Source organism: Megalobrama amblycephala, linkage group LG20, assembly GCF_018812025.1.
Source record: "Megalobrama amblycephala isolate DHTTF-2021 linkage group LG20, ASM1881202v1, whole genome shotgun sequence".
Taxonomy (NCBI): Eukaryota; Metazoa; Chordata; class Actinopteri; order Cypriniformes; family Xenocyprididae; genus Megalobrama; species Megalobrama amblycephala.
In genome coordinates this window covers 23,150,225-23,177,925 of record NC_063063.1, presented here as the reverse complement: position 1 = coordinate 23,177,925, position 27,701 = coordinate 23,150,225, and the positions used below count along the sequence as shown (strand labels likewise).

The following is a 27,701-nucleotide window of genomic DNA, read 5'->3' as shown; positions in this document are numbered from 1 at the left end:
TAAAACTGCCCAGCATGTTGGGCAAACATTTAACCCAACCACTGGGTTTGTCCATATTTAACCCAACTTTGGTTGTTTTTAACCCAGCATTTATAGTGTGAGTGTGAGTTATATATAATAACAATTTATATATATATATATATATATATATATATATATATATATATATATATATATACACACTAAAATGCTGGGTTAAAAACAACCAAAGTTGGGTTAAATGTTTGCCCAACATGTTGGGCAGTTTTATTTAACCCAACTATTTATTAAAAATTACTATATGGCAGGCTTAAAATGAACCCAAAATAAGTTGGAAATTAAAAATCAGACACATAATTACTAAAGGGAACACTACTGATCAAAAGGTGAACGTTTATTAATTAATTTATTATTCTTTAAACTTATTAATAAAATTTAATTTATTTAAACATTAATAAACGTTCATTTCCAACCTATTTTGGGTTCATTTTAGGCGAGCAATATAGCAATTTTTAAACAGTAGTTGAGTTAAATAATACCCAGCAGGTTGGGTCAAACATTTAACCCAATCAAAACAAACCAATCTCTGGGTATCTCCATATTTAACCCAACTTGGGTTGTTTTTTTTAGAGTGTATGTAGTGTTTACTAAATTACTGACAAAGTATAAAAGTTTTACCCTATGACACATCTATCATGCTTATGTAGGCAACATTGTGTACCTCCCTGCCAGAATTTTAACAAGTTCAGACAGTTTTGCTTCTGCATTGGTTAGTATTTTTCCAAACTTGGCTGTAACACAACTTTTCCTGTGGCTTCCTGTACAAAAGCAACTGACGCAAGAGGAAATAAGACACCTGATTCACGTGATTCCTACCTGCCTGCTGTCACGTTCTAATTTGTATCCGTACTTAGTGTATAAATTATGCCCCTTCTCTCATTTATTCACAAGTATGTAGCATGTAAATGATTATTTAGTTTTATTCAGATGGATGCTACTACTTCCTATGGCCTGTTCCTCAGGCCTATCTGCCTTTACACTCTCTACAAAACACATTATGTACCTAAAGAAGTGTGAGGAGCTTGTGATGACAAAAATTACTGCATTACAAAAGAAGTGTTTTCATCCTGTTTTGTAACTCTTCGATTTTACTGCGTCACTGTGATGTGTGCCACATTTATGAGGGAAACTATAATATTGTTGTTCAGTACCCAGCTAAGCTAATAATAAGAAACAAAGCTGCTTCATACATGAAGGTAAGGTACGTAAATCCCCTCTAAATCCCCTAGGCACATGGTTTGAATAGGGATGAGAGAGAGCAGTGGCGAAACGCACGTAGTGTCCTCCTCTCACAGCCGCATCATTGGCTGCACGTCAGCGTGACTCAAGTGATTCAGCGCTGACACAACAGTGAGATCACAGCAGCAGCACTACAGTCGGATGAACAGACCTCATTCAAGTGCTTCTTCTAGAGATGTGTGCCGCCCGAACCTGATGGTCCTGGTGCCAGGGGGCATCATCAGACAGAGAATAACCTTTATCACAGAGTATCGCTAAGGTATGTATATGAGGACGGATGCCTTTAAATATGTCAACATGTTTTCTGAGATAATGATTGGGTGATTTTTGCGCGTGCGTCGGGAAGTGGGGGATGCTGAATGCCGGTGGGCTGCTATGGAGATTGACTGATGAAAACTAACAGGCTTTGGTACAGAAACACAGAATATTCTATTTATCGTTGAAAATATACACCGTGATAACATTCATAACATGTCGTGAATAATCCACATACCGATACAACTGTCATATATGCGACAGTCTGATATTAGTGTGTAATCTTCGAGTAGTTGTCGATTCAATGGTGTTACACATTGTTTAAATTGAGAATATTTATACTTAAGGATGGTGTGGCTTTTGTTTATATATCGATGTGCCGGTGTCAGCGCTTATTGGTGGAGCAGAGAGAGTATAGAAGTCACGTTTAGCACGTAGACCAGAGCGGTGGCGCATCAGGTGCTCTTCAAATACACACATTTAGACAGAGAATCACATATTAGACTAGTTAATGTAATTATTCAGTGTTAAAATTGTACAATACTGTCACGTGACTTCCTGGAAAGTCGATTTTATAAGGTATTTCGATCGGAAAATGTATTTTGAATCGTTAGCTAACCTTTAAAAACCAAAGGGTTTATGATAGTTATGTATGTACTTAAATTTACAGTGTACAAGTACTTAAATGAAGTGAACTGTAAAATAATGCCTATGTGTCCCATCCTGAAATTAATGATCCAATGTGCTCGAGCAGCCTGCTGTTGCCATGGTTACCACCTCAAGCAATTGATTTTATTTATTTTTTTTTAGTAAAAATAGACGCTATTACTATTAAAAGTTATATATTATATATCCTTTGAGGGGTTTAAACCTTTATTTCCTTATCTGACATCCATTTCAGGTCTTGAATTGAATATACTTTATTGTCCCATTGCTGGGGAAATTCATCTTGGACAATCATGACATAGCCAGTACAACATTAAACTCACATAAACAATACAGACATAATAAATTACTAATAACCACAAGCCAGATAAAACAACAATACCCTACCTGTTCTTTCATTTAAGCAATTCCCTATTAAAAAGTTTAACTGCAGTTGGCACAAATTTTTTTTGTAGCAATTTGATTTGCACATCAAAATCCTCAATTGTCTCCCAGAGGGTAACATCTTAACATCTACTACTAAGTTCATGATATAAATCAGGTGTGTTATATTAAGAACCAATGACCAATGTAGAGTATTGTAGGCGGGGAAAGGTCAGAGGATGAAGGCATATATAATCTAGACCCACCTTAAATACCTTCTTATAATACCTAACCATCTTACTGTATCCCAAATCATTTATAAATATAATCATAAAAAACATAGACCTAGATATAAATTTTGATTAGATGTTTATAAATTAAAATAATCAGCAATCTTTGTCATTGTATTGCAACTGTCTGATTAGAATCAGCCTGTTTCACTAATTAGTATGGACATGGCAAAAAGCGTCCATCGTTAACAAAGAGCCAGTGCCAGCTGTGACCTTCAGGCAAACAATTCAAATGCCTTTCTAAAATTAATTGTAACCATAAATAATTCCTCCTTAACCAAACATAATTTAAATCTCAGCTACACATTCTGTATAAAAATCTATGTAAGATGAGAACAAACACAACATAAGTTACTCTTAACTGCATGGGAGGTGATTCTGGTCATTGCAATCAGTAGCACATGGGAAAATGTCAGGGTCTTAATTTAGGTTGGATACCATGGCTCTCATATCATGGCTCTTGTAGGAGTTTTTTCACTGGAGGTTGCACCCCCCCCCCCCCCCCCCCCCCCCTCCCTCAATGCCCACCCCTGGCCTGCCCCCTAGACAAGGTAGATAATATATGAGGGAGCTTCAGAACTGTGAGAGAGAATCAGTTTTCAGAGACCTCAGGCAAGGTAGGTTGCACATGTAATACATTGGTTGCATGACTTTCTTTTACCTAATGCAGTTCTTCTACATCATAGCTCTTGATCAACTAATTTCCAGTGTGTAACATGTTGTGCAACCCTTTTCCTGTTTACTTGCATGTTGCTAAAAATAAGTTCAAAGTTGTTTTATGCATTTAAAAACACTTAACACCTGTTTTAGTTGTCATGCTGGTTCAACTGATTTACATTTAATTTTTCTTTTTATTATGTATATATGTTACCGGCAATGTGTGAAAAGCAGGTATTGTACAGAATGCCTAGGGAATATATAAAATGTGTGAAGTTTGTAGGCAAAGTATGAAATGTATGGTTTTTGGTTCTTTTCCTAGGCATTCTATACATTATCTAGGTATTATACAGGGTCACAAGCCGACTGGCCCTTTGGCATTATATAGAATGCCTAGGAATATAATATAATATAATATAATATAATATAATATAATATAATATAATATAATATAATATAATATAATATAATATAATATAATATAATATAATATAATATAATATAATATAATATAATATAATATAATATAATATAATATATATATATATATTTGGATGACTAGAGTTTACATATTGATTTCAGTGCTTGATCTACAGAGGAAGAGGTTTCATCCTTTAAATGAGTGGGCAGTATTGCCCTTTAAGAAGGTCAGTATAAGAAGGCTGACCATTCTGTCATTGCTTTTTATAGATGTATGTGCTAAATTCCACATTACATTGTCATTTTGACATATAAAAATGTATCTATCATCTATTTGTTCAAATAAAGTTGCCATTTTATTTTTTAAGTTGAATGTGTGGAAAGAGATTACAAGTAAGATGTCAAATGTCTTCAGGAAGTTGGGTAACCATCAGCAGCTGCATGGCAGCTCCTCCTATTAAGAGGCATTTGAAAGGGCATGATGCATTCACGCATTGCATAGTGGTTAAAGAAGTGTTTGCTAATTCTGATCCTGGAGCACCCCCAACATTACACGTTTTGGATTCCTCCTTCATCTAACGCTCATAATTCAACTAATTAGGTGTAAATGAATAGTGTTGGTGGTGTTCCAGGATCAGGATTGAGAAACTCTGGGTTTGAAGCAACAACATTTACTCTGATCTAACATAAAAGCTCCTTGTGACGCTTGTTTTTTTTGTTTTTAAGTTGTGATAATTTTGATACCGGTTGTACCCAGAAATACTAGAGGAACTCTTGGCAGGAACATGAATGAGGAAGGATGTGAATCCAGTGTGCCAGGCAAACAGAACAGATCATGCTGCTATTCAGTAAACAAAGTGTGATTTTTGGCAGTTGAGCATTAATTATCCACAAGCAGTAGTCAATTTATGTTTAAAGCCATGTGACCAATCAGATAAAAAAAATTACTGTGGAATTAAACGCCATCCATGCACTTTTTGTTGCAGCTGAGACCTGACCTGTACTGAGCATCATGGGTGGAGCGGTTGTCGACACTGGTGACAGCGGGGTCAAGGCACCTGATGGAGGATGGGGCTGGGCTGTCCTCTTCGGCTGCTTTGTCATAACTGGTTTCTCCTACGCATTTCCGAAAGCAGTCAGCGTCTTCTTCAAAGAGCTTATCCGGGAGTTTGGAGTGGGTTACAGTGACACTGCTTGGATCTCCTCCATTCTTCTTGCAATGCTTTATGGCTCAGGTATGGATGTCCACTGGCAGCAGAGATGGACTGAGAATATTATGTGGCACTAGTAGAGGGGGTTTTGAAATTGGAAGGTCTGTGGAACATTTTGTAAGGGGAAAAATACAGTTTGTAACCTTTTTTTGAAAACCCCTCTACTTTACTTAAAATGATATTGCTGTTCCATTCCTTCTAGTTGGAAATCAAGATATTATTCAAGTATTTTATTCTATACTATTGACATCCGTGGTTTTTAACGATATTGGGAAGGGGGTCCTTTGCAGGGTCTCCTCATATTTGGGTGTCATTAGTATCAAAGTATGAAAACCCTTCACTTTGTGAAGACTCTCAAATTCAGCATGTACGTGGTGAAGATTTATGTGCAATGTCAGCATGTTAAGAGTTCATTGTCTTGTTTTATTTAATATCCTGGATGCTAACAGTGGTTTGCTTGTTGCAGGACCTCTATGCAGCATCCTAGTGAACCGTTTTGGGTGTCGCCCTGTGATGATGGTTGGGGGGCTTTTTGCTTCGCTGGGTATGATTATGGCATCCTTTGCAACCAGCATCATTCACATCTATCTCTGCATAGGAGTCATAACAGGTGAGCACTGTTTTGTGATGCTAATGAAATGCTAATGTTCTTAATTTCAACATATTAACACTCTCAAATATGATTTACTCCAGGTTTGGGTCTTGCTCTGAACTTTCAGCCATCCCTCATCATGCTGAACCGATATTTCAGTGAGAAAAGGCCCTTGGCCAATGGCCTGGCTGCAGCTGGAAGTCCCGTGGCTCTGTGCTGTTTGTCTCCTCTTGGTCAGGTTCTTCAATACAAGTATGGTTGGCGTGGAGGCTTCCTCATACTTGGAGGGATACTACTGAACTGCTGTGCATGTGGAGCCCTAATGAGGCCCTTGAAAGCACCGAAAAAAACAAACGAGGTGGAAGAGAAGAAAGAAACGAAACCCAAACCAAAGGCCAAGCTTCTTGACTTCACCGTCTTTAAAGATCCTGGCTTTGTAATTTACACGGTGGCCGCGGCCATTATGGTGCTTGGTCTTTTTGTGCCTCCTGTGTTTGTGGTAAGCTATGCCAAGGAACTGGGCAATGAGGACACCAAGTCTTCCTTGTTGCTCACCATACTGGGGTTTATTGACATCTTCGCCAGGCCCACGTGCGGCATCATCGCTGGGCTCAAGTGGGTGAGGCCACGGTGCGTTTACCTCTTCAGTTTTGCTATGATCTTCAACGGCACCACTGATATTGTCGGCTCCTTGGCCAAAGACTATCCATCTCTTGTGGTGTTCTGCATCTTCTTCGGTATCTCCTATGGCATGGTTGGAGCCTTACAGTTTGAGGTGTTGATGGCCATTGTGGGAACAGAGAAGTTCTCCAGTGCCATCGGCTTGGTGCTGTTGGTCGAAGCCGTTGCGGTGTTGGTGGGACCACCTGGAGCAGGTCAGTTCTGCAGTTCACTTTCTGTCTTCTGTCGAAACTGGATATGTCATAAGATAAGCATTTAATCAACTAAAATATATATTTACATGACCAAACTGTCTCTGCTAGTCTCAGCTAGTCTTATTCAGAACTATTTGAATTACTCTGTTAAATCTCACGCTGTCTTTGATCATTTGCTAAGAACATACAAATAATAAAATGCACCAATAGTTAAATTCAGATTTACTCATGGAATTTTCATCATTTGGCAAAAGAATTGCCTTTTTTTCCCCAATATATTTCTTCCTTTTTGATGTTGGCATTAAATGGGTGAAAGAAAATCCACATTCGATGGCTGGAACCAATTTTTTTTCCCCTGGTAATTGGTTAAATTTTAGCTGCATGTCACAATATGGAAGAAAATATTTCGTTACTTTAACAGTACCATTAACGATTATTTTAGTACTTTCAAAGAAGCTGTAACCTTTATGTACTTTTGTTAGGTAATCTGCAATTGGATGTATCAATAATCAAAGAAAGCTGAAGATTCTGTATGCCAGTGGTCAAAAAACAAAAACAAAGATAGGACCTTTTTTGTTGCAAGGACCTTCTTATTACAATACCATATGGTTCCTCCTTATTTGGATTTCTACCATCAAAGGTCAAATGGACTGTTATAGGTGTCCCAACAATGACAGCTGCTGTTCATAGGTCATGGCTGCCACCACAATTGGCCAATCCATATGGGAAGTTAATATCATTCTTCTTGTTTCATTTTACAGGTCGTCTTCTGGATTACACAAAGAACTACATGTATGTCTTCCTGCTGGCCGGTTGTGAAGTGGTTCTCTCTGCCCTTGTGCTCTGCATTTGTAACTTGCTCTTCATCAAAATGAAGCCCCAAGAACCTGACCCTCCAGCCAAGATGGAGATGGCCATTACTGAGACAGAGATGGAGGAGCTCAACAAAGCACCACAGGACGACCAAGACAACAGAGGTGGTGCTGGTGAGAACGGGAAGAAGCAAGCCGTCGAACTGGAAGCAACAACAGAATCTGATGTTAAAGAGTTGGACTCGATAGAGTTGGAGAACGCTTCCAAAAAGGTGACTGAACCAAACGGTGTGACTGTAGAACCTGAATCCTCTCTGTGAAGATACTTGAACAATAGTTCAATAGTGACAGAGCTTCCCCAGTAGGACTCGCAGACGTGTGTTTGTTGTGGTGAATGCTTTTTGTATCGCGCTTTGAGTGTGGTTGTGAGGACCGCTTTCAGACCTGCTCTGCAGTTTAGATGTAGCATATGCATTTGGATTTTAGGCCAATCACTGCCTTGCATATGTTAACAAATGACAGGATGTGTTCTCAATAGGTTCTTGAAAAAAATAATTTTTGGTCAGTATACACTCCACATCGGAGCAGGGCACCAACATTGTACTGAAGATTACCAGCTTGCTTCTTTGTGGCATTCAGTGTTTGCTAATGTGGATTGTTGGTTTGTAGTATCTTTTATCATCTACTGTTACATTTTTAAATTGGTCCTGAGAGCGCACAGAATTTTTAAAGCTTGTTCAAAGTCCTGTTGTTCCAACCAGACATGACATGCAAATGAAGTTCTTAGTTAGTCTCTTTTAAATTGGACATGTTCTTGAGGAATGTACAGAATTCAGATATGCTTATTTTTGTGGAACTTTTCAAAGGAAATAACTGTTGGAGGACAAAGCTGTTACATTTTTATTATTATTTTTTTTTTTAAACTTGTGTGTGTATAGAGTATCAGTATTTATATTGAAGTGTTGCTGTCAGGTGGCAGCTGCTCCTCATGTTTATGTATTTTATTCATCTAATTGTCAGTGTTTTCAGACCAACTGCATCAATCAGGAGAGGACCACAGCCTATACATGTGTTGGTTATGTAACATTTTTAGTTCATTCAAATTCATTGTTTTTCAGTGGGCATTTCCCCTTTTTTTTTTTTTTTTTTTTTTTTTTTTTTTTTTTTTAAACGAAATAGTACTACATGACTTTGAAAATGGTGGCATGGTTAAAGCCCTTCTAAACTTTACCTCGTTTTCTTTCACCAGCAGTTTGTGAGTAGGGACCCTCTATGTTCTAAAGACACTTGAGCTATTTTTGGTTGTGCCTTAAGTCTTGTAGCCATCATACAGAATTTGTGAATCACTTGAGAAATAAATACATCCTTCCCTCTCCACTGGAACTTGACTCATTTTTATGGTGTCTTAAAGTGTTTAGTGCTTTTTCACCCTGTGCATTTCAAAAGAACAGAATAAAGTCATTACAGGATTTTTTTTTTTTTTTTTTTTTTTTTTTTGAACTTCACTCCAACATACATTCGCTGGAATTTAATTAAAGTATGCATTAAATGACTGAATTGTCTGAAATTGCGATTATCTCTCATAAACATAATTTACTGGCTAAGGTGGTGAATTCTAAATGACCACACTGCTTACTCCTACAATAGTCAGATGTAGTACAGATCCTATTAGCACAGGATTTGTGCAGTATTTTCAGTTCAGTCCAGCTGGTGTCCATCTGTAAATGCACCAGGCCTTTAACACCTTAAGCAGCCAGCAGCTCATCTGAAAGATGACAAGGCAAACTAGCGGTGATCAATCCTGCTTCTGAACATCTACCCTAGATTTTAGATCTCACCATGCTTTAATGTTCAAGTGAACGCAAAGATGTTAAACTAAATCAAGTTGGAAATAAACTAGTTGTAAACAAAGAAAAGGTTCTATATAGAACCTTTAAGGTTCGTTGGGCACATCTATAGAACCACTAGAAAAAAAGTCAACAACCCATTAAACATGAAGTATTATGCACTCATTTAAGACATTTCTCTATAAAACATTTTTAGGATTCTTTAAAATTCAAGAACACTAGTGTTCTAAAGGCCCGTTCAAACAAAGAACTATTATCATCCACACCAGCGTATAATATATTGATAATAAATGCACCTGCAGTTTGGCCATCTGATGCTTTAAATCAGGGGTGGGGAACGTTGATCCTGGAGGGCCATTGTCCTGCAGAGTTTAGCTCCAACCCTAATTAAACACACCTGAAGCTAATCAAGGTCTTCAGGATTACTAAAATTACTGGCAGGTGAGTTTTTTTTTCAAGGTTGGAGCTAAACTCTGCAGGACAATGGCCCTCCAGGATCAATGTTCCTCACCCCTGCTTTAAATGCTCAAGCTCTTTAAAGCAAGATGGCTTCTGATTGGCTATCAATGTTTTTATTGTTCATCAGCTGGAAAAATAGTTCTGAAAGTGATTCCAACAATATAGTTTCTCTGTGCCATTGCTGTTACAGTTACTGTTACAATCTATTCTTTTATTTGCGAAAACTATATCTTTATCATAAAAGTAATTTTTCTTGAAATACTGCATTTATATCTAGAGTGGATAAAGTCCTTTTTGAAGTATGCACAGAAAAGCTCCAGACCTCCTGTAGAACTCCATCATGAGAAATTCACAGTGACACAAGAATAGGAGGTTACTATACTGCCCGAGGTATCAATGGCAGTAACTGCGCTGCTAATGTTTTCTAGAGACCAGGACACTTTTTAAAATGATAAAAACATTTGTATCATGTATCTTAATGGTGGATAAGCAAAACTAGCTATATTTGTCTACCCTCATCACTTACAGAATTTTAAAATTAATGCAAAACAACACTTTAAACGTTTGCAAATGGCAAGAGCAAAACAACTTGACCCATTAGCTGTAAATTTCAGATTATGCATAAAAAAAAAAAAAATGCAACCACAAGCAAATACAAGTAATTTATTTACACTGTTTAAAATACACAAATACGGTGGTAATACAAATTCTTACAGGACTGACAAATTGGCATGACTTCCACAAAAGTGTGTGGAGCCCAAAACATCCATGACTTTCAAACTGGGGGGAGAATCAGATGAAAATTTTTACCCAGGAAGTTGCCAATGTCCTCTCTAACAGATGACAATGGAACGAGATGACCAGACCAGCTTCCAAGGTGCATCACAAAAGCCACATCAGTGCTGGAATATTTCATAAAAGGGGAAATTACCGAACATCAGATCAAGACTTTGATTTGTTTTCATTCTTTCAACCTTTGTAAAAACAATCAATATCTCCAACAAATGATTTATCACTTCCAAAACACCATCTGAGCCATCAGAACAAAAACTTGCATCAATTTCCTTCGCATCAGAGTATAACAGTCCTTTTCAAAAGACACATGTTGCGGATCTATCCATGATATCCATTCATCAGTCAAAACAACATCCTCAAGAGTCAAAGTTCAAGTTCAGAATGCATGAAACCCCCCAGAGTCTGGCACTTCATTGTTGTGGCTTTATGAAAGAGTGGATAAAAATAACTGGTGATAACTTTCAGACTAAACCCATCTGCGGTCATTTCATAGTCTTTCTAAAGAGTTGCATGGAAACATTTACACAAATATTTTACAGTTATTTCACAGCTTAGAAACAGAAGACACACAATAATGGGGAAGCAGTATTGTACAAACAGGCGAGGTTCACAGGGTTCCTCTGTAAGGACATGTTTGAGTGAAAACCACGCTGTGGAGTCAGTTTGCTATAAGCTGATGCTGAGATTTTGGCCCCTTTGTGGTCCATCCACTCTACACCACCAGCTTCAACATGGGAAAGGAACCTCACCAGAGGGCTATTAAAATGTATATTAAAAAATAAATACACTGAGTAAGTAAAAAAAAAAAAAAAAAAATTAAGTGAACCCATAACAACGCCACCAGACGGACTCGTCTGTTGCCCAGGTTAAAATACAAAAGAAAACCCAGTATACAAAGAAACAAGACCCATTTAAACCACATAGATGATACATTAGCCTCAATCGAGAGGAGCCTGAACCAGTGAAAATTGTGCAGCACTGAATGAATAAGAGTGGAACTGTGAAGGAAGGTCACAGATGATGACAATGGTGTGGCTGGCTGATCCAGTCTCTGATTGGTCAACCTACTGGTGTGATTTCGCAACAGGCCGTAGCTCTCGTGTCCATGAGAACATTTAAAGAGCATGGGAGAGAAAATATGAGAACATGTGAGATAGAAGAAAAAGAGAGAGAGCCTGTTAGAAAAGAGGTCAGGTTGGTTCTACACCATTTTGGTTTGGTCAATAGAAGAGGGAGACTGACGGCCCTGTCTATTAGCTGATGGTGAAGAGCTGTCAATCAGCCATGTGTAGTTAGGTTGCCCATCGTGCTCCATATTGCAAAGTGGAGGCTTCTGGGACATGGAGACAATCTGTACACAGCAACAAGATAAAGGGACACAATAAATGGCAATTGCCACAAACCAAACGAGTCTTTTTAATGTTTATAACTTTTCACATTATAATAGACTAATAATTGGGGAGGAATATTTAAATGGCAATTTTAACCCAAAATGGTTCCTCTAAGGCAGGGGTGGGGAACGTTGATCCTGGAGGGCCACTGTCCTGCAGAGTTTAGCTCCAACCCTATTAAACACACCTGAAGCTAATCAAGGTCTTCAGAATTACTAAAGTTACAGGTAGGCAAGTGTTTTTTTCAGGGTTGGAGCTAAACACTGCAGGACAATGGCCCTCCAGGATCAACGTTCCCCACCCCTGCTCTATGGCATCGCTGCGAAACCCCTTTTTGGAACCTTTATTTTTAAGAGTGTATGACAGTTTTTCCACAAGATTCACCCAGTTGGAAGAAAACACAATGTGCAGCTTATACAAGCTAGTGAATCTCACCTGGTGCACCTGCCTTCACACAAGGACGTGATGAGCAACTACTTGCCGTGGTGATCGAAGGGAATGCTATTCTGGGGTGGAGAGAGAGAACGTTACAGCCTTCCACCCCCACAACACAATCATTTGTGCACTGAGATGCTACTCACACCAACCCATAATCATACTGTGCTTACTGTCTGTCATAGTGAAAGAATATATGCTGCTGAAATTACTTTTCCAAGAAATACAAACGCTAGGTCAACAGCTTCCAAGAAAATGCTTTTCAATTATACCTAATAATCAGATTTAATTTTAAGCTTAACATCATCAAAAGGCTAATAAAGATCATGAGAATCAAAAGGTCAATTACTGCAGGCAATAAAACACTAATATGTAATCATCAGGTATTTATTTCTGAGAATGATTTGTACGTGCAGAAATAAGAATTCCTAGTCTAACGATTCAAAGGCCATGGGTGCTGAACTATTGGTTCTGCCAATAAGTTAAATCTCTTATCGGTAAACAAACAAAGCAGCTCATTCAGACACAGACAGCCACAAGATTGTCTGCTTTTTTTTTTTCTTAAAAAAAAAAAAAAAAAGGATTTATTATGGATTTCACTGCTCTGCTGAAAGCTGGGATGAGCCGGGTCCGCCTTATACCTGTGATGTGGACATGCGGGAAGTGTCTTGCCGCCCTGTCAGGTCTGAGGACGACACGTTAACTGGGGCGCCACGATGAAGCCGCATGCTGACCTTTCGTTCACGCTCCATGCCAGTGACCGGTCTTGGTGAGGATGTGTTTGCTGTGAGACGAGAAGCAAGACACGACTCCCTACAACAGTGTTTCAAGCACTTGGGAAGAAGCAGAGTTTAAGTGACAGACTGTTTACCTGTGTGAGAGGTGGGTGTGAGGGGGGTGGGAGGAGCACCATCCTGTGTGGGGCGGGGTCTGCCTGAGGCTGCTGGGATCCCTCGAGCGGCAGGATTCCTGCTGTGCCTCATCCGCTCGTCCCGCTCTCTCCTCTCACGTTCTGCCTCCTCTGCTGTACGGTTAGCGCCCTGAGAGAGGGTAAATGTAAAATTATTAATCAAACAAATGATTCAAAATGATTGGCTTTACAATGTTGCTAAGCAAAATCCATACTTTTATACATACTTTCACTCAACACTATATTACACTACCATTCAAAAGTTTAGGGGCAGTCAGATTTTTTTTTTTTGATACTTTTATTCAGCAAGCATGCATTAAATTGATCAAAAGTGACAGTAAAGACATTTATAATGTATTAGTTTAAAAGAACAGCATTTATTTTAAATTAAAATATTTATATACATCCTGGGAAAAAATGTATCACAGTTTCCACAAAAATATTAAGCAGCACAATAGTTTTTGAAATTAATAAGAAATGTTTCTTGAGCACTACATCAGCATATTAAAATGATTTCTGAAGGATCATGTGACACTGAAGACTGGAGAAATGGCTGCTGAAAATTCAGCTTTGCCATCACAATTAAATTTAAAAATGTAATTATAGAATACAATCCTTTTAAGTTGTAATAATATTTCAAAATATTACTGTTTTACTGTATGTTTGATCAAGTAAATGAAGCCTTGGTAAGCATGAGAGACTTCTTAAAAAAAAAAAACTACCGACCCAAATTTTTTAATGGTAGTGTATATCTAAGGAAAATTTGGGATAGAAAAAAACAAAACAAAGAATCATATCTCAACAAAGGTCAATCAAAAAGAATGAAGACCATCCAGACATGTACTTACAAATTTGAGCATGTTCCAATCAAACACGTAGTCATAGGAAAAGCCCTGTCTGTGGAACAGATTCCTGAAGAGTTGCCTCAAGTACGAGTAGTCTGGCTTGTCATCAAATCGCAGTGACCGGCAAAAGTTGAGGTACGTGGCAAATTCAGCTGAGAGACAGAAAAACATCCATATTACAATCCAGCGTTTTAGGTCAAATACAAAGCCTGATTAGCATTCAGAAAATGTTAGAAATTACACAAAACTTATTATTACATGGGTAGCCCTTGCAAAGAACTTCAATGGGGGTGGACATCTTCTTTTCACTGATGCGCTCATACTTCTGTCTCTTGGTGGCGGCTTTCAGTCCCTGCCAAGGCAGCGAGCCCAAGTTGAAGTACATCAGCACATAACCAAGAGACTCCAGGTCATCCCGCCGAGACTGCTCTGTGGAGATACGTGCACACAGAATTATAAATTGCGTGAAGCATGTGAAAGGAACTAAGCACTTTATGTAACATTCATTCACACATGCACAAATCAAACTCTTCTAGGAAATGCTAAAAACATACATGCATCCATTTGAGCATGAGCACATACTGATGTCATACAGAGTCGACAGAGCAACGGAAAGGAAAAATTACTCTGGAAAAGACATCATCAAATGATCAGTAACCACAGCCATTGCTGCAATATCTATCGCAACAAATCTGGGTCACATATACGTATTAGGGCTGCGCGATATTGGAAAAAGAATTTACATTACATACTGTGATATACATTACGATATAAAGAAATACAGAAATGTTCACCAGATGACTTCAATAGCTTTATTTGGAAAGAATTAATCGTTCTAGAATGAATGAGGTGATTTTGTTGGGAAGTGCAAAATAAAAAAAATAATCAAAAAACCTGGAAAATGATTTGGGAATTCTTTATAAGAACTAACACAAACCTCTTCCAGAAACCATAAATTGAACTTAAGTTTAAATAGGGTATATTCTAGGAATGCACCAATCCAATATTCCGTATCGGCTTTCGATACTGCGATTTTTGCTGGATAAGGTATCGATCAGACAGGACAGATCCAAATTTGATACTGTGTGTACTCGAGCATTATATTACACATTATAAAGCATCATAAAAGTTTCCGTGCACTACGTTCCAAGTCTTTCGAAGCCATTCGATAGCATAATGTGAGGGACAGACAAATATTTACGTAGCTTTCCTCTTCCTCCGCTGTGGCTGCACCCTACCCGGGTGTTTGTTAGATCACAACACTGGAGTAGAATGGAACATGAATTGAAATCACGCGCAAAGTGACTGAAATTTAAACCGGTGAAGAAATAAGACTCAAACTTCTGAATAGATATACAGTGATACACTAGGAGTTGTGTGCACAATATCTCTTCTCTCTGTGCCCTGGACTTTTCAATGCGGTGCATGCTGTGAGTCATGTTGCTTTAAGCACATCATTCTGCACCCGGGATGTGCATAAACGATGTGTGCCACTCTGTATTGGAGCCTTTCATATTATGATAGTTTTGCACACTGAAAGATTATTAATCTATCTTTTCTGTCATATCCATCATATCTTTTTGCCCCATTAAAAAGCTGTGCGATACCATGCAATACCAATGTACCATATTTAGCACTACACTTTTGTTATTTTCGTTATTCACTTATTTTTTCTCCGCTAAATGTTTAGATTCTTTAACCTTAAGTTTTTAATATTTTTTGTCAGATTATGATTACATTTTTGTATTCATTTGGTGTTTCTCTCTAATCGAAATAGTGTGCATTTAGCAGGGATGAAAATAGAGATTCATATATTGGGGGGCTAAGCCTCTTCCCCAGGATTTTTTAAAATGTATAAAAAATAAAAACATTATATATACACACATGACTCCTGTACATCACCGCAACCGTCTTTACCTTGATTGCAATCCTCATCCACCAAAACTTTACTAGCGAGATGCTGGTTTGCTTTATCCAGCAGAGAAACGTAGTTTGCGTATCATCTGGCCATACAGCGGTGGGATGTTTTAACGTTCCTTTCAGTCTGTATTTCACAGTGCGATGAGTGAGGGCTTGTGCTCTTCAGAAACAATCACAGAACATGACAGAGCTCATATAAAAAATAAATAAAATACTGTAACCTTAAAAAAAAAAAAAAAAAAAAAAAAAGAATATTAAAGAGCTCGTGTTTTAAAGCGAAACAATGGAATGAATACTTAAGTGAAAACAAACGTGAATCTCTATTCTTTCTGCCATTCTCTGTTTTTTTTTTTTGTTTTTTTTTACATTAGCACTGTTTTGGAGAGATTGTTTAAATGAATACACTTACTGGATCATTGGACTGAAAACGTTCCCGGAGTTTAGCGACTTGCGAAAAGATCTGATCGCAAACAAAACGAGATAAGGTTAAAGGGTTAGAATAGAAATTTCTGCCTACAAGGCAGGATTACAGGTGCTTTCGCCATTCTAGACGCTCTGTGTGATAAACTGACGACTTCTAAGATCATCTAACTGCGTGAGGTAAATTACATTAATGACGCAATTTCACAAGCTTCGGTAATTTATTTGCGTTTAATTATTTTAACGTGTTTTGAATTAATTGCATGCGTTAACGTTGACAGCCCTAATATATACATGCACAAACACACACACACATTTATATATATACACATATACACAAGATCATTGGCAAGACTGTGTTTTCTTACCAATGCCAAGGTGTGTGTTGATGGATGCATATCGCGCAGTGCCCGTCAGGTTCTTGTTCTCGCGATAGGGAATGTGCTGGTGTGTTCGTGCGTCACGGTATTTCTTAGCCAGACCAAAGTCAATGATGTAGACCAGGTTGCCTTTCTTTCCCAAGCCCATCAGAAAATTATCAGGCTTCACGTCCCTGTGAATGAAGTTCTTGGAGTGGATGTACTCAATGCGGCTGATCTGCAAGGTTTACAAAATTACATTTAAAAAAAGTTATACTTCTGTAGCAAAATTAGTCATCAGGAGTGGATCCAAGGCACATCAATTTTTAGATGCAAACACAGTAAAGAATAGTAATTTCAGCATTTTAGGACTAAAGGGCCATTACATTTCTCAGCAACGGCCTAGAAACAACTACTTGATTGCTTAATTTTGTATCATACCATCTGATCAGCCAACAGCAGGACAGTCTTCAGGCTGAACTTCCTGGAGCAGAAATTGAAGAGATCCTCCAGACTTGGGCCGAGCAACTCCATCACCATCACGTTGTAATCTCCTTCTGCACCACACCACTTTATGGTAGGGATTCCAACTGCAAAGAAAGCACACACCTAAATACACAGCCTGAAAACCCAACACATGTTTGCTGGCATGTACAAACCATTTCATTGATTACATTAATTTACTGAGCCCCTCAACCCCTTATTTACAAATGACACACAAAACACTGTTCTCATTACCTCCACCCTGCATCATCTTGTAAATCTTGCTCTCGATGTGGAGCTGAGGGTGCTTCGTCTTCACACATTCCAGTTTGATGGCCACTTCCTCTCCAACTGAAATGTCTGTGCCTGGGGCAGATCAAGAAACAGCCATTAAAACAGTGAATGGGGTCAGAACACAGTCTGAATCTCCAACAAACTGACATGACTGCAGATCATAATTAATTGACCTATACTTTGTGCATACACTACCGTTCAAGATTTTGATCAATTTAATGTGCTGAATTTAAGTATTCATGTTTTTTTTACAAAAAGAATGCACTGACAAATTAATAAAAACAACCATAAAAACACTGATTTTTCTCTTTTCAAAGCACAATAATCTTTCTGTCACTGTTCTAGTTTCTGTTATTTGAGAGATTTTTCAGTCTGGGTTGTTTTTTATTGTTTTGATATTTACCCATATTCATATTGTTTTGTCTTTTCTAGAGACATGCTGTTATAGCTTATTAATAAAGCTCTAATTGGTTTCCGATTTAAATATGTTTAGGATAAGGAAATATCGTCTCAAAACCGTGATAAAAATCGAAAATCGACAAAGTAACATTGATAAAAAATCGTGATAAGATTTTGTCCATGTTGCACAGCCCTATTTTTTTTTAAATTGAAATAGTAAAGCTCTGTTGTGCAGCACTTTGTTTGCCAAAAAATCTACTTTTCCCGCCAGCATTGTTTTTTTCTTTCTTTCTTTCTTTTTTTTTTTTTTAAGTGCTACTGCCAGTATTTTGGGTCATTTTCACAAAACTTTCATGGCCCCCAGTATTTTGTTGTATAAATATCTGAACATGCAATATATAAAAAGAAAGAACAGAGCCTCTTAAAATAAATAAATAAAAATAATAATCAGCAGTTGTTATAATTATTGTAGTGGGGGAAAAAAAAAAAACATTTAGTGGGGAACAAATAAAAGGTAAAATGTTCCACATTGCTCTTTGTATTGTTATAAAATACACTGATGAAAAACAAGTAAACGTATTTATATACTCTATAAAATGAAAAGGCATTTCCTTTAAAATGTATAACAGCTTTTTAATTAGGCAACAACAATAGATCGGCAATCGTCCCATTCCTACTTCATGCATTCTTTTTTTAATCAACACTTGAATGAGGGTAACTTTCACAAAAAAAAAAAGCTTCTTTAAAAAAAAAAAAAAAAAAAAAAGCGGAGAAAATTGCATTTTTCCACCCAAAGACTACAATGTGCATAATAGGGCTGCATGATTTATCATGATAAAATCGCATGCGATATGGCAAAGGCTGCTATTATTTAATGCGTGGCTTGTCAGAGCTGTACGGCTCTGTGATCAGTAGTAAATGCTTCTCCATCTGAAAGCCAGAGGGCGGTCTTGCGCAGAAACTCAAAATATGCCCTGCAGCAGAAGAACAACACCCATCATATCGCTGTAGCTGAATGAACAGAAGATTTAAACGCTTTGATTAAACATGACTAATAAACACTTGACTGCCTTATTCTGTGTAAGAAGCCACATCATCTCACTCGCTCAACTGTCATTATGAAGTGAGTTTGGAGTAAAAACATGTTATTAAATGTTGTCTTTTGTTGGACAAGATGTTAAATGCTTCTCGTGTCTGAAAAGAAGTTTGACGTGTGTTGCTTTTTCAAATGTACATTATAAGCGACTCAAACTTGCAGTGCTTTCAGATGGATTAGCATTTGGAGCCATACTTCATTGGCAAGCCGCACATAAAAAAAAAAACAACAAAAAAAAAACAATCGCAGCCTTTGTGATTTCATAATCGCACTAAGAATTGTGTTTAAGTGATAATTGCGTTCAAGCTCAATGTTATTTTTCGTTTCGTGCGATATAACGTGCAGCTCCAGTGCATAAGCAATGCTTTTATCACTTGTTTATGCTTCTTTTTTGCATGCGTTTTGATCCAGAGATTATGCACTCTTTCAGAAAATGCGTAAAAGCATCCCCTACTACGTAACAATGAAAACGTGCAAAGCCAAAAATTCCGTCAATGGCAGGGAAAGAGTCAAGAGAATTGTTCATTTGTGACCCGATCTGGCGAAATGAGTCGGAAGTCGCAACGTTCTATTTTAAGATATGGGCCGATAATGTGGAAAAACAATGAAAAAATCGATTTTTTTTTTTTAAGCTAATTTCAAAGAACAGACTTTCAAAAATAATCTCCCAAAGTTTCGTAGTCCAGATAATTGAGTAAAGGTATTTAAATGGCTATTAAATTTGACATGGTTTTACTAAATTCGCTGGAAATGAACTTCTCAACTCCTCTCGTCACTTATGAGCATTTCCCAGTATCCCCTGAAACGTCATTATCTCTGCTCTACAAATATGGTGTTACACGTTGTATAGAACCAATCAAAAAGCTTAGAAATGTTAACACACTGACCTAAACGCTGATTTTTAACAATGGGAAGCCCCGTTTCGACTGACAGGCACGCGATCGGTCCAGCCATCCTCCTGTCAGACTAGCGCGCCTTATAAAATAAAACTCCCATTTGCGTGTCTCTCTTTAAAAGCCAATAAAAAATGAATCCATATAGGTAGCACAAAAATTCTTTTTGCATACAAAACCAAAGACTTTAAATTTTCATATCAAGCCTCCAACATGCTTCTGTTGCGTTGTTTTCACCCTCTAATGAGTCTGAGAAATATGCGTTTACAACAAAAATAGCACAGCAGCTAACTGAATACAAGTATGTATTTCACGTGCTCATAACTTCATGAACAATGCACAGATCATAAAAATCGCACATCGATATTTAAAGCAGATTCTCAAGATTAAAATGAATCCAAAATCAATATAATATATTGCGTTGATCACAAGATATTACTCACGAAATGATTTAACATACTTGGCTAAAAACATGTCTCTCATCTCTCCGGGATGCAGTGTGTATCCAATGATCCCGGACCCATCCATGTTCGTTTTCCAACGTGGAATAACACAAAATAGATATCATTTTAAAGCTTAGAATCTCATCTTTTTAATGCATCTAACCATTTTGAAAAACTCTTAACGAGTGCTGAGAAGCACCTCTAAACCGGAGTTTACCGCCCGTTGGCGCCACCTGGCTGCGGAAAAAATGAACAACAATTTTTTAAACTATTCTTTATAATATCACCACGAAATTTGAACCAGATGCAGCTCACATATAGGAGAGCATCACCAAAAAAGATTTTTTAGCGATCTTATTGTGTTCCTGAGTTATTCCATGTCAAATAAAAAAAGAAAAATTATTTTAAAAAAATTATATATATTTTTTGTCTTTTATCAGCTGTTTCTCGGCAAGAAAATGTCCAAATGTAATGTAATTTATATTTTCTTAAAATTTAAAATGTTTTGTATCAAATGATACCTACCTTTTGACTCTCCTTGCTAGAGTTTTGGAGTTATGAGTCTTTACTTTTGTGTGTGTCGCTCAGAAAAAAAAAAAAAAAAAGAACTCTAAAAAAGCCTTCAGGTCTTAAAGGGTTAATTCAAATAAATACTTTAAAATAATTTGAGCTTCAGCCTGGTTTAATAGCATTTATATATATATATATATATATAAATGTCTTTGGTCAAATTAAGCTGTAAAATAAATAGTTTATCCCTTTAAATGCAATGGATTTTGAAAGATATCAACAAAAAAAGGGGCAAAAAACTTTAAAAGCGATTTTCTCAGGTTTTCAATTTGAAAAAGAGGGCAGACGACCATAATTAAAATGGGTATATCTTTAAAACCATTCAAGGTATGACTTTGACTAGGATATCATTTTAAAGCTTATTGTCTCATCTTTCCATTGATACCAAAATCTCAATTTTGAAATTTGGGTCACTGTGACTCATTTTGCTGGATCAGGTCACATTTAATTACATTCTAAAAGTTTTATTCATTTGATTACCACCATTTCATTTTCTAGAGCTCAACAGCACCAATTCTCATTATGAAAAAGAGCATATTCTGGACATTCTGCAAAATATCTTAATTTGTTTTCAATGGGCAAAAAGAGTTTTGAAAACTGAAACTACTACCTATAGCCATCTAAACAGAAACTCAAGGACTTGTTCTGCTGGTTCCTGAGATATTTAAAAAACAAACAACAAATGATTATCTTATCTGTTAGCAAAGAAATTCACGTAATGCAAGTCAGGTCTACGCACAAATTGATCAGCAAACTAGACATTTATTCAAAGAGCACAAACAGTCAGTACTCCATGATTACATTTACATCAAAAAAGAGAAACATTCAACCTATCTTTGCCAACGAACAATGAAATTAACAGGCTTCTGCTCTGGTTTCAGATCAGCTTTACAGCCCTGATAAACAAAAACAAGTGTTATGCAAGAGCTCACCAAAAACAAAACAAAACCAAAAAACTGTTGACTATCCAACAGTTGATTCTTTATGGTGTTGCATATGAAGAAGAAACTCCATGCGCTTAACAATGAACTGACATGAAAACTGCTGATAAGGTGTTGAATGCAAACTGCAGTCTGATAGCTAAATGAGATCTACGGGAAGTTACAGATGTGGCAACTGGTCCAAACATAAAGACATCACATCATATGAACCAAATACTGTGAGGTTACATAAAAGCTGCTGGGAAGGACCCAGAATTGTAGATGAGTTGGAAGGTCCTGGGTGATTCACACACCTGAGGCCTCCCATGATGCCAAGTGATGCACACATAACGGAATCCCAGGAAAAGGGAGAGGTAATGCAATCATGCTGACTGTTGGGTGATTTGTAAAAGCAGTCATTGGTGTAGCACGATGTAACTAGTCCAATCTAGTTGGGTTCGATCTTCTGGGCCTCATAGTGGATAAATAATTTGAATGCATTTCACACAAGTCATGTGCTGAAGATCGTCCCTCAGCCCTGCCACAAAATAACACGTCTGACGTTTAGGTATTATTCAAAAACTCTTAATTATGCTGAAAATCCAAAGAGTGGGTGTAGTTATGAAACACAACCAAGCAGATGGAGTTTACAGTCTCACCACACCCACTAAGCCCTGTTCTCACACTCAGACAGACTGAAACAATCCCATCTCAGCCAGAACGCTTCGGGATAAAGGTCTCTCCACAATCTAACACTATATGATGATCAAAGTCCCCTTACAAACAGTGCTCCCCTATCAAAATAAAGGCAAGCTGATTGCATTAGAGCCTGACATCTATAGGTGCTTTGATTAAGTTGAACATTCTGTTGACAGTTTTCAATCCACTTGAGAGAAACCTTGCTAATGAGGAGACCACAGTGAGACGAATTAAGGCCAGCAGCTGCAAAACTTCCTTTAAAGTCCCCCTGAAATCAAAATTTAAGTTTTTTAACTTTTAGTGTGAATATGCTAGCCTAAGCTGGTGTGTTCCAAAACAATGACAAAATTCTTCAAAACTTACAGTCTCTCACTTCTGCTAAAATGGATCACATCGCACTTCAATTTCTCGTCAAATCTTCGGTCCAATCAAATGCTCTCTAGAATCTGAAGTCCCGCCTCCTCCTACATTATCAACAGATGCTGAAGCCTCGGCTGAAATTGGTCATTTGCTCACACATTTACTAGTTTCTACACGGTGAATGGCAAATAGTGCACTATATAGACTAGAGAATAGGGAACAATTCAGATTTGCTTTCCTTTAATAAAAACGGACTTCATTCGTGTTAGTGTCACATGAACCGCCGCAACAAGAGACACGAGAGCACAGAGCGGATCATATGCGCGAGTCGGCGTCGGACCCATTTGAATTCTGCACAGAATGCTGTATATAAGCGATATAAAAACATTATGAGGAGAAATGGTTAAAGATTAGAAGGAAACAGAGGTTTCACATAGTCTAACAGCTCTGGCCGAGCTGTAACAAACGAAACGCTATTGGCTATTTAAAAAAAGGGGTGGGGCTGTTCGATACATCGCCCTGTCTTCCTGTTTCAGTTGAAATTACATCAACACATTGAATAATGCTTTGCGTTCCAACACACTTCAGTGGGCCTTTAATGCCTCCTGAATAAGAGATGAACGTGCTCTACACAAGTACTTTTAATCACAAGCTTGAGTCAAAAATTAAATACCATGGTGGTTAAGAGTACCAGAAGTGGTAAAGGTAGATTTTGAGCTAATGAAGTATCAGCTTGCTGAGAATAAAAGTTAAAATAATGACCTACTTTGGTGCTTCAGTCCAAACCTGTAGTGCAATAACAATAGTTCTCTATTGTCAATGTAATCTCTAAATGCCAACCATAGATATTCAAATGATAAACATCCTGGTGTGATACTGATGCACTCAACCATGAAGGCCATCTAGCATGTAAATAAAGAGTTCATCAGGGTCCTGACAGTTTTACTCCAGGATCAAAAGAGCTTGAGCAGAAATGCACTATGATCAGAAAATGACACTGCATGAATCAAACACAGAGCTCTGAATGCAAGATCTCGACTTTAATAGCAAAGCAATATCTAGGCTTGGTTGAATGTCCATCAAATGCTGATTCAACATGCCAGGTTTGGCCTTTTGGGTGGGTCACACTTTCAGTCAAACCTGTATGGACAGGTGAGATTCATTCAGAGTTACACACAAGGGAGGACCCGTTTGTAAACTCCTGTTCACATGTTCAGTCAATTCACACCTCGATTTAAAGCAATTACTGTGTTGTCTTGTCAGTACTGACATATGAGTCTAATGACAAAAGCACATATTTTATGGTCACATATGACATCCTGGAGTGTTTAAACCAATATATAAGCTTGTTCCAAAAGGGAAGTTAAGTTTATATACGCCGCAACTTCAATAAACCACTTTAAGTCTGAAATACGATCTTATAACACATGATATTTTATATAAATGCCCAAAGAATTGAGAAACGGAGTTTATACGGAGACTAAAACGACACTGACAGTTACAGTTGACAGATATATATATAAAATACAGCATGTTAGCCGTGTCATACTAATGACAGCTTTATGGCAAGAGAGTATACGGGTGTTTAAGTTTATACTTACCCAGATAAATGTCTCCAAATGATCCACTTCCAATTTTTCTACCCAGTCTGTATCTGTTTCCAACTCGTAGCTCCATAGCTGTTTATTGGTTTCTCCCGAACGAGTCACTCGACTGTATTTCAGCTAATTTCTATTAAACCAGACGCTGTCAGCCCTCAAATTCGACTTTACGTTAATATTTTCACGCGTTATTTAACTGTTACAGTCCTATATATCTCTATGCGACCCCAACCCCCCCGAATCCCTGAAGAGAATCCGGATTCTTCCGACGGAGTTCACTTTTCACCATTCCTTTTCTAATGTATAAAAGTCCGAAATGTCACAATATTGTGATCAGGCGAAAGCTTAGGGTCTGTAGATTATGCTCTTGTCGGTTTGGTCATCATTTTCCCCAAGGATAAAGAAGATGGAGGTGGATTTAACAACGGACCCCCGTCGCAGCAGCTGTCACAGGCCTCGTATCTCCTGTGGTGAACACGAACGTAGCGCTGTGACGTCACTTCCCCTTGGCAACGCCTCGCTCGCCACAGTCACGTGGGAGAAACGCTGGATGAGTTTCTTTAGGTCAGTCTCATTAACTGTCTCGAACAGCAATTAATTCATTATATGTGAACATCTTTACATTCGTCCCACATAGATCTTATTCAGTAAAATGCGGGCCTGAACTAAGTATGTATTTGATTACATTTACATTTATGCATTTGGCGTACAGAGAAGACATTCATTATTGTGTTTTCCAGTTGTTCATGTTACATTTTAAATGTTTAATGTTACAAATATCAAACTATTGGGATACCAGTAGCAAATAAATAAATGTTTGAATAACTTCGAAAAGATACTACTAACTATTCGATTACTTATTCTTAGTTTAAAATGATAATAAATACTAGCAACAAAATATTTGAAGGCTTTATAATACATTAAATAACAAATATAATACATACAGTGGATATTTGGGTTCACTACAAGTAAATGCTTTGGAAAAACACTAGGCTTAAGATCTTAAGTTAACGCGTCATGTATGTAAGACGTCGTTCTCCATCTGGTTCGCTCCTGTGAGTGTCCAGCTGGTGTCTCTGACCCTGAAATGCTTTGTAGTAATCAAGGCAGTGGGACAGTAGTGGAACAGCGTAACATCTTGTACTCTGTGAAGTGTTTGGGGGCTTGGACACGCCCACCTACTCACTGATTGGCTGATGCTCTTTTGATTGGTCACATAGGATCCAATCAGGACACAGTCACATGGCTGTAATGTTTTCCAGCAGGTTGCGTAACAGTCTTGCACGTGTTTTTCAATGCACGCCTCGGAGTAACCTAAGATCCGTTCAGAAAAAAACAAAACAAAACAAAAAAACGTGTAATGGAGCTTCTGAACGAGCCCAAAGCGTGATTTTAACCATAAACTTTCGAATTGATTAATTTTAGATGAAATGTGTTGTTTGGAATAATGTGATCTCTTCTTAATGTCTGTATATATATATATATATATATATATATATATATATATAGTACAGTCCAAAAGTTTGGAACCACTAAGATTTTTTATGTTTTTAAAAGAAGTTTCGTCTGCTCACCAAGGCTACATTTATTTAATTAAAAATACAGTAAAAAACAGTAATATTGTGAAATATTATTACAATTTAAAATAACTGTGTACCATTTAAATATATTTGACAAAGTAATTTATTCCTGTGATGCAAAGCTGAATTTTCAGCATCGTTACTCCAGTCTTCAGTGTCACATGATCCTTCAGAAATCATTCTAATATGCTGATCTGCTGCTCAATAAACATTTATGATTATTTTCAATGTTGAAAACAGTTGTGTACTTTTTTTTTCAGGATTCCTTGATGAATAGAAAGTTCAAAAGAACAGCATTTATCTGAAATACAAAGCTTCTGTAGCATTATACACTACCGTTCAAAAGTTTGGGGTCAGTAAGAATTTTTATTTTTATTTTTTTGAAAAGAAATTAAAGAAATGAATACTTTTATTCAGCAAGGATGCATTAAATCAATCAAAAGTGGCAGTAAAGACATTTATAATGTTACAAAAGATTAGATTTCAGATAAACACTGTTCTTTTGAACTTTCTATTCATCAAATAATCCTGAAAAAAAAATATTGTACACAAATATTTTGTACAGTTGAACACATTAAATGTTTCTTGAGCAGCAGATCAGCATATTAGAATGATTTCTGAAGGATCATGTGACACTGAAGACTGGAGTAATGATGCTGAAAATTCAGCTTTGCCATCACAGGAATAAATTACTTTGTGAAATATATTCAAATAGAAAACAGTTATTTTGAATTGTAATAATATTTCACAATATTACTGTTTTTTACTGTATTTTTAATTAAATAAATGTAGCCTTTGTGAGCAGACGAAACTTCTTTTAAAAACATTAAAAATCTTAGTGGTTCCAAACTTTTGGACTGTACTGTATATATATTTATATCCTACTGGAACCCAGAAAAAAAATTATCATTAGTGGTCATTATATTGTTTAGAGCATAAGAAACAAATGAAAAAAAAAAAAAAACATTTTTGAAATTTGTATTTTATTCATATGTTATGCTGTGTCCTCTGTAGTGGACACCAGGACTAAGTTGTTTAAAAAAATAAAATAACATGAAATGACATGTATAGGCAAAAACAATGGGATTTTTTCTAATTCACCAATCAATTTTTAGGCTTCAGGATTTTTTTAACCAAACTTTGTTTAGAGATGATTCTCAACTATGTTATAAAGGATGTAATGGAATTAAAGGATTAGTTCACTTTTAAATAAACTTTTCCTGATAATTTACTCACCCCCATGTCATCCAAAATGTTCATGTCTTTCTTTCTTCAGTCAAAAAGAAATTAAGGTTTTTGATGAAAACATTCCAGGATTATTCTCCTTATAGTGGACTTCAATGGCCTCCAAATGGTTGAAGGTCAAAATTACAGTTTCAGTGCAGCTTCAAAGGGCTTTAAATCATACCAGACGAGGAATAAGGTTCTTATCTAGCGAAACGATCGGTCATTTTCGAAAAAAATGCAACTGTAAATGCTTTATAAACACAAATTATCATCTTGCACGTGCTTCCGCTTTCCGTATTCTTCAAAAAGCTGACGCTGTATGTCCTACGCCTTCCC

The 27,701-nt window shown here is 37.1% G+C and overlaps 2 protein-coding genes across 3 annotated transcripts; one reads left to right on the top strand and one right to left on the bottom strand.

Annotated features, from left to right (window-relative positions):
* The first annotated feature begins 1,379 nt into the window (after window positions 1-1,379).
* Window positions 1,380-8,802, top strand: slc16a3b (solute carrier family 16 member 3b). Of its 2 annotated transcripts, none has more exons than XM_048170239.1 (5): window positions 1,380-1,537; window positions 4,916-5,164; window positions 5,607-5,750; window positions 5,834-6,607; window positions 7,369-8,802. In XM_048170239.1, exons 2-5 carry the CDS (start codon window positions 4,942-4,944, stop codon window positions 7,737-7,739), a joined length of 1,512 nt encoding a protein of 503 aa, XP_048026196.1. In that variant the 5' UTR covers window positions 1,380-1,537; window positions 4,916-4,941; the 3' UTR covers window positions 7,740-8,802. The 2 variants fall into 2 exon arrangements, with proteins under 2 accessions (XP_048026196.1, XP_048026197.1); XM_048170240.1 differs by lacking the exon at window positions 1,380-1,537 and adding an exon at window positions 3,330-3,469.
* A 1,572-nt stretch (window positions 8,803-10,374) lies between these two features.
* On the bottom strand, window positions 10,375-25,091 carry csnk1db (casein kinase 1, delta b). Its single transcript, XM_048170082.1, has 10 exons — window positions 24,559-25,091; window positions 17,539-17,649; window positions 17,242-17,390; window positions 16,810-17,038; window positions 14,360-14,530; window positions 14,105-14,253; window positions 13,218-13,386; window positions 12,988-13,130; window positions 12,347-12,417; window positions 10,375-11,871 (listed from the first exon to the last, which is right to left on the bottom strand). Exons 1-9 carry the CDS (start codon window positions 24,632-24,634, stop codon window positions 12,385-12,387), a joined length of 1,230 nt encoding a protein of 409 aa, XP_048026039.1. The 5' UTR covers window positions 24,635-25,091; the 3' UTR covers window positions 10,375-11,871; window positions 12,347-12,384.
* Between the last annotated feature and the right edge of the window lie 2,610 nt (window positions 25,092-27,701).